This window comes from Malus domestica, chromosome 09 (genome assembly GCF_042453785.1).
Source record: "Malus domestica chromosome 09, GDT2T_hap1".
Lineage (NCBI taxonomy): Eukaryota > Viridiplantae > Streptophyta > Magnoliopsida > Rosales > Rosaceae > Malus > Malus domestica.
In genome coordinates, this window is record NC_091669.1 from 7,539,527 (window position 1) to 7,548,606 (window position 9,080).

General features: G+C 36.6%; 1 protein-coding gene across 2 annotated transcripts; it reads right to left on the bottom strand.

The window, feature by feature from the left end:
* Positions 1-409: 409 nt before the first annotated feature.
* Positions 410-7,626, bottom strand: LOC103442602 (glutamate receptor 3.4). 2 transcript variants are annotated; one of them, XM_008381408.4, is made up of 7 exons: positions 7,494-7,626; positions 6,561-6,917; positions 2,438-3,774; positions 2,047-2,324; positions 1,936-1,967; positions 1,435-1,844; positions 410-1,194 (listed from the first exon to the last, which is right to left on the bottom strand). In XM_008381408.4, the coding sequence occupies exons 2-7, from the start codon at positions 6,871-6,873 to the stop codon at positions 706-708; spliced, it is 2,859 nt and encodes a 952-aa protein (XP_008379630.2). In that variant the 5' UTR covers positions 6,874-6,917; positions 7,494-7,626; the 3' UTR covers positions 410-705. The 2 variants fall into 2 exon arrangements, with proteins under 2 accessions (XP_008379630.2, XP_028963701.1); XM_029107868.2 differs by having other exon boundaries at positions 6,561-6,893; positions 7,494-7,616.
* Positions 7,627-9,080: the final 1,454 nt, after the last annotated feature.

Here is a 9,080-nt window from a genome sequence, read left to right on the forward strand (position 1 = left end):
ACTTTAAAATACAGGTAGGTCACTTAGCATTTCAGATATTATTATTATTATTATTATTATTATTATTATTATTATTATTATTATTATTATTATTATTATATACATCTTAAATTAGTACACTCCAAATTCCAAAATAATATAACCTTGTAGCACCATCAACCTCAGATGATTGAGGTAGACTTCCAACTCGTTTTCTTGATGGAATTAATAGTATGATAAACGGCATGTTAGGATGTTCCAATTTCAATTCATGTGTCGTTGTCATGACTAACGTGAGAAAATAAAATAAAAATACAACTTACGAAAATAAAAGTAAACTTGGATGATGAAAGTAATACACATGTTCCTTCATTCAAGTTTGAGGGGAAGGTGAAACGTGGGTTAGTCCAATTAATTAGCGCAGCCTGCCTTCTGACATTTGAATTTGAATCTTCATTCCCGTACACTAGAATTTACAGTAGAGTAAACCATAGAAAGATTAATCTACAATTTATGGACCTCCGTCCTTCAGTTAAAATAGGGAGCAAGAGCATTATTGTTTAAGATACAAAATAGTCTAAAACTAGCAAATATTTTCATAATTTTTCTTTTCTTTCTATAAACCATATAATGTTATTCTATATACGTAGCTTATGGCACAGGGATTGGATATAATTAGTATAAGATAAAATTTAATTAACCGAGTGCTGAGGGAGCACTGCAGAATCAACCCGCCGAAGGCAAATCTTCCTCACGAAGGGAATGCAGCTGCCCATCAGCGCTCGGGCTAGCTTCGTGCTTACTATCACTAGTCTTTCGCTTCAGCATGTGCTTTATCTCTGCTTCTTTCTTATCTACAAAGACCATAAGACCCTTGAAACTGGTTGACCCAAGTGAGCGTCTAGATCTCGTGTTGGTAGGTCCAATCTCCTCAGCGTCCGCTTCCACAGGCTCTGGGGTAAATCTGCGGTATTGACAAAGGATTCTACAGAAGAACACCGCAAGAGCAAGGAAGCATGCAATACCGCAGATAAGAAACAGGCCCCAAAAGCTTGTTAGAGATAGCTGCAGGTCTGCATCAACGTCATTGAGTTGAGTAGGGCACTCGTTATGCTTAAACCACTTATCATGGATCTTTTGTAGATCACCGTTCTCTGAAAGTTGAAGAATCGCTGTCGACAAGTCAACAGCAAGAGGAGAATCCTTTTGGAAGGCCTGAGACAAGGAAACTAAATATGAGAGTACAAAACAATGTGGTGGCTGTCTTGTGAATTCCTAACTGACAAATGCATCATTCAATAAAATTAAAAACCGAAACACTTAATTTTTAACGATAATGTTATTTTTTCCTGTGTAAGGCATCCATAAGAAAAATAATAAAGGCAGTGAGGTTGAAGATCGGCATTTCATGGTCAGAGTATTCATTTTCTCAAATCTAAATGTATAAATACTTACGAATCCCCATCCGCTTTTGGTAAACTCCAGCCCTACAGTCCTGAATGCACATTTGGTGCTGGACATGAACAACTCAATGTAAGGAAGCTCATCAACGATGGCAGCTACCCCACCACGTCTTGGTCCATCCGTAAGGGCTTTAATATAGGCTTCCATGTCTTTCAACTTAACAAGTCTAGATTCCGCTATGTTCATCTCATCAACCAAATACCTCCAAGCAAATGACCCGTCTTGAACTCCGATTCGATCATTACTTGATATCAAGCTATCAATCCCTTCAATCCGTGACGTCAGCTGTTGCACTGTAAGAATTGAAGTCAAACTAGCAGTGTAGCTAGAATTGATAATTAACACTACAAATAACCATATAATCACCACCAGCCGTCCCAGGGTGCTCACAGTGTTCTCTCCTGCACCAAGTCCAAGTCGCAAAGGATATAAGTAGTTAATATTACGAGTTGCATTCACGAGATACAGGAAGATCAAGCGTGAAGTACATACTGTGTGAGAAAAACATTGTGGAGAAACTAAACCTGCAAATCAAAAGCGGTATCAGTAAAAGTACTTGTATAGGCACTTATCAACGGCCATAATGATGTAAGACATACTAACCAAAAAATGGTTATGAGCTGTTGGCTTGGTGGACCACGGAACTCATGATTGAACCGGTGCTCAAGAATCCAAACAACAGCTCCCACAAAAAGGAAGAAGGCACCGGTGACCAACCACATCTGGTAAGTAAACGGCTTGAGGAAAACCCAAGGGTTTGATTTTGCCTTTTTGACAGGAACAACTACAACAAGTCCCGATTCCATGTAAGGCTGCGTAAAATCAACTATTCTTGTCCTATTATTAGTAATTGTAACATCTCCAACAGCTGCATCAAATTTCTGAAAAAGAAAAAGGAAATGAGCAAATCAAAGTTCTGGTTAGACAAAACTGTATATAAAGGTGATTCTGTTCACCTCTAATCAAAATGCTAAAATTTAACCTAGATACTCACATTTTGCGCAACCTGGGCTACAAGACTGCTGTACTCAGGATTCCTCTTACCATCTCCATACAACATATACGTACGTGGCACAGCATACGGCAACAAGTTTACAGCAGCTTCAAAGACATCAATACAGTATCCTCTGACCCCTGCAGGGCTCTTGTCTTTAGCCACAAAATCTTTGTAACTTACTCGATAAGGCACTCCAATTCGCAGTGGCCTGCCGTTGTTGGGAAATACCCATCCCCGAGGTGTAGCTGTAACTTCACCAGGCCATATTACACTATAAAGTTGAGCAGTCGTATTCCTATTGAATGGCTTCTTATATAATATCTCTGGAGCAATGACCGAGAGACCAGTAGAATTTGACCAATAGCCAACTCTACGAGAACCAGTTCCTCCAATATTCAGAATGTCATACGCTGGACGAACTAGATATTTATCTTGATCAAACTCAATCTGACCGCTTATACCTGTGAAGTTCATCTTAAGAATCGTCTGTAGATATTTTTGGCCTCCATAAAAAATGCGGAGTGATGTTAAATGCAGTGTGCTTCGATTTGTGTCTTTCAACCTTGGGTAATTAGAGAAAGATACATTCCCACCTTCGTTGAAGAAAACATCAAGAGCACGGGCTGCTAGCCAAATAGAGTCGTATGCATAAAGCGCATAAGAATTGAAGCTTGGAGTCCCTTCATGTTTCAATTTGCTCCATCTAGACATAAAGCGCTTTTTCAGATCAGTATCTGGGGTATGATGACGGAGAGCAACAACCCCTTGTAAGAGATTCGTTGTGTCAGGGCCAGGGGGATTTAGTGAATCTAAATAGGAAGGAAGCCAATCCGTCGCAATCCAGACATAGCCACTGGTCATCATTCCAAGTGCCTTGGCAATGGAAAAAATAGTTAAACCGGAGTCGGGATGAACATGTACAATATAAACCCGAGATTCCATGAGGTTCACTCCCATCAACAATTCATTGATATCGCTTTTGAGGGCTCCAGGAGAGAAGGCAGCCTTGTATGAGATCTTAGAACGCTTCACTGCCAAGGCATCGGCTAGTATAGAAATCCCATTTCGGCCATAATCATCATCTACAAAGATTGCTATTACTTCTCTCCATCCAAAATACTCAACTAAATCAGCAACTGCATACATTTGGAAATAGTCACTCTGTGTGGTTCGGACAAAATATGGGTATTTGAGAGCAGCAAGGGAGGGGTCTGTTGCTCCAAATGATAGAAGTGGTACATGGAGCTCATTAACAACATGGGATATGACATGAGCTATTCCAGAGGATTGTGGGCCGACTGCAGCAACCACGTCGTTGTTAATCAGCTCCATAGCTGCAACGAGAAAGACATCACTTTAATTTTTAGTTTTAAGACAGAGCGAGGTATGGATAACAAAAATATTTATAAATTATCCGTTCTGACACAAGGACATGGTAATGCCATCAATATTCGAAATGCAGTGCTCAAGCAGGAAGAATCATACAAAACAACCAATTTACAGATCATAATGCAAATACATAGAACCATGGACTAGTATTTCGAGACTCTGGTCATCTAGCATTGGTAGCAATAATAGTACGGGCTTAGAGCTTTTACCAGGAAAAAAAAAATCAAAACACCAGCAAGAAACAAAATGTGCAAACAAGAACATTTTGATAAATGAAATCAGTAGCAGCTTGCTCTAAAAGCTGGTTTCTTATTTAGTAGGATCTTGTTTTTCCAAATTTCCACTCCCCAAAACTGAAGGAAACTGCAACATTACTTTAGTCTAAAGAAGGAGGAGAAATTGCTTAAAGTCTTCATGTGCACAGTTTCCATATAACAGTTTATTTGCATGACGTGAGAGGGAAGTCAGAATTGACAGTCTTCATTTGCAGTTTATTTGATTATTACGTGGTATCTTTCAATTGTTTTATACTATCATAATCCACGGTGCTTTTTCTGAACAATTCTTGCTTTGTATTCCACCCATTTACCTTTGGAGCAAGTGGAACTTTTCTTTCAAAAATAAAAGAAAGCCGAATGGTGGAGAAGTTGGAGGGGACAACTGTTGCAAGTTGTTTGAAAAAAAAAATGGAAGAGAAGAGAGCACTTGCCTTTGTGGCTTTGAAAAGTGTGTGTTTTGTTGACTCGCTCTTGGAGCACTTGCCTGTTGCCTTCTCATTGAGTTGGAGCATTAAAACACAGATGTGTGCATGTTTTGTCGATGTAATTGATGGTGTTCATGTTACACTGTGATTCATGATGATGATTTAATGTTTCTCAATTTGTAATTGTTTGCAAATAATGTGGCATATATGAATTGCAAATCTGTGTTTGTATGAAAGGGATGTCATATCATGTTGCTGACTTAATTGTTTATGTTTTTCATATTTGCGAATGGTTCAAGAGAGACAGGGGACTAGAAAAAGGAAAACAAGAAAGCAAGCATCTGGAATGCCGCGGCGCCCTGGGGGGGTGGCAAAAACCCACAAACTTGAGGTACAAAAATTTCAAATTTTTTGGTGTTTTTTATTTATTTTCAGTGTTACTCTCTGATTAATATTATTCTGGGTTTTGCAGAAATGCTATTCTTGCTGAAGACTTGCCATGTAAGTGATTTAATTTTTGCTTTCGAATTTGTACTTTTCATGCATAATTATGAATATGTAGATGATTTGTGGGTAATTTTTTCTTTTTTTTACTTAATCTCTAATTCAAAGCGAAGGATATTGAAATTTGATATCATTTTTAAATTCAAGAAAGGCAGTCTGTGCTGCCTCTTCCATTTTGATTTGAAGAAGATTTCTCAAGCAGCTATAATTTCATGGCAGGTTGGTTTAAAGCAGTTCCAAAATTTGGGATCGTTTGGGATATTTTTAGGTTTTTCTGTCCCTCACAAATCTTGGCTTGCTAAAAAAACCGAAGCAGGTCAAGCTTCTTCAGCTTTTTGATTTGGATTGAAGATGATTTTTAGCCAAAAAGACTAATGTTTTGTGGTAAGTTCTTTGAATCCTGCATCTGGGAGTTCTTTATTTATTTATTTTTTTTTATTTTTTCCTTCCAAAGCTGTGGGATTTGTTTTCTTCAATTTTAAAATATTACAAATTGAATTCTTTGTTTGGGTAAAAATTTAATTAGACTCTGTATGGGTTCTGATGAGGCATTGAATTGGGTTTGAGAGTTTTGATATTATGAGAGAGGTAGGGAGTATATAGGGAGAGAGCTTTCAGTGTACATGGAAAGCAAAAGTATACAATAATTCCAATAATATTTTTCACTGTTAACTTACTGTGTTCCTAATTGCTAAGCATATAGTTTTCAGTAATCTTTGGACAATCCCTATATATGCATTGTATTTGTATATTAGTTTCACTTGGTTGAAGGTCTTGAAAAACTTCATTTAATAAATCCAAAATGTGTGTTAGGAGCTGTTTGATAACCATTTGGTTTTTAGTTTCAATTTTTTGTTTAGATTTCTTTTTGGGCATTTACGATAACTTTACTTTAGTATATGTAGATTTAATATTACAATTTAGTATAAATTTATATATTATCTTCTTCTTAGGTTCTTCAAGCATTTAACTTCTTAGAATATCATTTTTGAAAAAAATTGGAATAGTGCATTTTATAGTGTGGTTGAAGTAGGATTTTTGAGAGGGACTGATGGATCTCTGAAAATGAACTTGATGGAGGTAATACTGAATTTAATAGAGTTGGGTGTTTTAAATCCATTGAACATATTTTATAAACACTGAATTTAAAAATTGAATATACAAATAAAATAGTAGATCAAATTCATTATTAGTTCTCTTAACTTCTGTTGAATAGATTTATACTATTGTAGGTTTAATGAATATTATTTTTAATTGATAATTAATTGATGATTTTCAAGTGTAATATCTTTTGAAATGTATATAAAAATCAAGCTACTTATCTTACCGATCTCGTTCATCTATCCCTCTGATCATTCAGGATTATGTTTAATTTATTCAGATTAAATATGTCTTATTCATGCAGTTAAGACTAGTGCATTCAAGTCCCGCAACAACGTGCGCCGGCATATTTACTAGTAGTAGACTATAAAAGAAGCAGGTTGTAGTTCCATACATGCTTTAGAATCAAGTTGAAGGAAATACCTTCAACAGTTCCAAGAAATTCACTGCAATTCGTGTCATGGAGAATAATGTTCAATTTTGTCCCGCGAAGAATGCTTTGATCAGAATTGACATCATCAATTGCAGCTAAAATTGCCGGCTTGGCTGCCCTCCCAATAACCGAATTGAAAGTAAACAGAGCTCCAATATTCAGAGAACTTGGCCTTGCAGACAAATGCGTGGCATTTTCTGTTCCAGCCATCACTTGCATGGACACCCACATACACAAGATCAACGCAAACAGTGTTGTCTTGCATACATGGTCAGTAGGCCTATTCATCAGCAATACCTCCATGCCTACAGAAATCTCTGCACCTGCCGGTCAAATATAACAAGGACCTGTAAAGAATGGCAGATTGAAGATTAACATTATGGGTTCCAAAATTCTCAGAAGATAATCCAGATTATATATTTTACCTTGAACACCAAGATTTTGCAGCAAAAACCCAATTAAAATTCCACTTTAATATTGTCTTGGATTCTTGAAATTGATACGCAAATGGAATCAAAAGAACAAGCTTGAACATGAGGTTTTACTCAAAACTCCTATTAACAAAAATAAATAAATAAAACCAATCGAAATCCTATTGAATAATGGCTTAGACCACGTGGTTTCTAAAAATTAAAATTAATACCCAAATGAGAACGAGAAGAACAATTTTTAAATGGGTTTTACTCAAAACTCCAATTTTGAACGGCTAATCAGTGTACTAAACTACCATCAATACCAAATCAAGCCAGGAATCCGTATTCCCAAACAGTATAAAATACCAAATATTTATATGAACAAGTTGGTGAAGCAAACCACATGCAGAACATAAAAGTACACAAAAAGTTAAAATAAAATAAAATCAGCCTTAAACAGTAATATTTTCCAGAAGAAATTGAGTGGAAGAAGATAGCATTTTTAGATACCTGAATAGCCAAAATTCGTTGAAGCTTTAGCTTTCAACAGTTTAGACTGTACGTATGCATCTGCATATGCTGTTTCTCTTAAAGTCTAAGGTAGACTTCTGTCTTCCCAGAACTAGGGGTGGGTATAAAAATCGTCAAATCGAAAAACTGAATCGAATGGTGACAAAAAGAAACTGTAAAAAACCACGTTGACCAAGAAATTCAAAACCGGAACAAAAACTGAACCGAACCGTTTCAAACGATTCCAGTTCCGGTTTGGAAATATTAAGAACCGGAGAAACCGGACCGAACTATTTTTAATATAAATGATTGTTTTCTTATTATTTTTATATAAATAAGACATTTTTCCAAGAAGACCATGTGCATAAGCCCAATATTTTTCTTCACTACTCTCCCCCTTTGTTGTTTTATCACTTTTCTCCCCTACATTATTTTTCTCCATTATTTTCCAATATATTATGCATTATGTACATTTTAGATTTTGTTTAAGATCTACACTTTGGTCTTGATATGAGCCTTTTTATTTTTTTATTTATATTTATATGCATACTTTCTATCTTCTTGTCACAAATCTTGTAGATTTATTAGTGAAAACTCAAATTTACTTGAATTTGTGGTTGAAATATGTGTTTGATATTAGAAGTAGAATATTAAAATATATATATATAATTTTGGTTAGAATTGTTAACCAGCATGAACCGAACCGAAATCATCAAGAACCTAACCATACAATTTTAGTAATAAATTTAAACAGAACTGCATCCAACTGAACCGTTGAAATTTTCCGATTCCAATACCGTTTGTGGGTGGTACCTAACCGAACCGGACCGTGGCCCTACCCATAACAGTCTTCCAAGCACAAGTAAAAAATCTACTTCTGACTTTTCATTTTTTAGGATATTTTTTTATATTTATTATTTATTTTATATGCATATTATATAATTCCACGGATTTCATTACAATCATGGCTTCCGACAATCCCAAAGCCGTAGAAGCAGAGCCGCCGCCGTCGTCTTCGAAAGAGCGCATTGTCTTCCCCACTCTCCTAGTTGGGATTCTTGGTGGAGGAGCTGGATTGGTCTCCAAGCATCGAAAAGTCATGGGTCTCCCGACCAGTTGCGTTACCGATGCTGCTAATTTCGCCAAAGTTACCGCTTGTTACTGCGGTAAATTTCATTGCTTTGTTCTAAAATTTTGTTCTCTGGCTTCGGATTTAAGTACCCATATGGTTTGATTGGTTCATGTTTGTTAAAATGTCTGAGAATGAATGTTGGATGGAGAGGGAGTAGCGGAAATGTAATGGGATTTAAGTACCCACATGCTCATTTAACGTCGTTTGAGAGAGGCGGTTATGGTGGTTGTGGGGTTTTGTCAGTTGGAGCAGCTAGGGTGGATGTGCAGGAGTAGAAGAGGGAGGGGAAGCATTGGGTGCAGAGGAGGGAGGAGGAAGAGGGTGGATGTGCAAGAGTTGAAGATGGAGGGGAAGCACTGGGTGCGGAGGAAGAGTGAAGAACCCAATTTTTTTTTTTAATTTTTATAATTTTTTAATATCCACATGGCGCCCAATCATTCACGTCATCAGTTAAC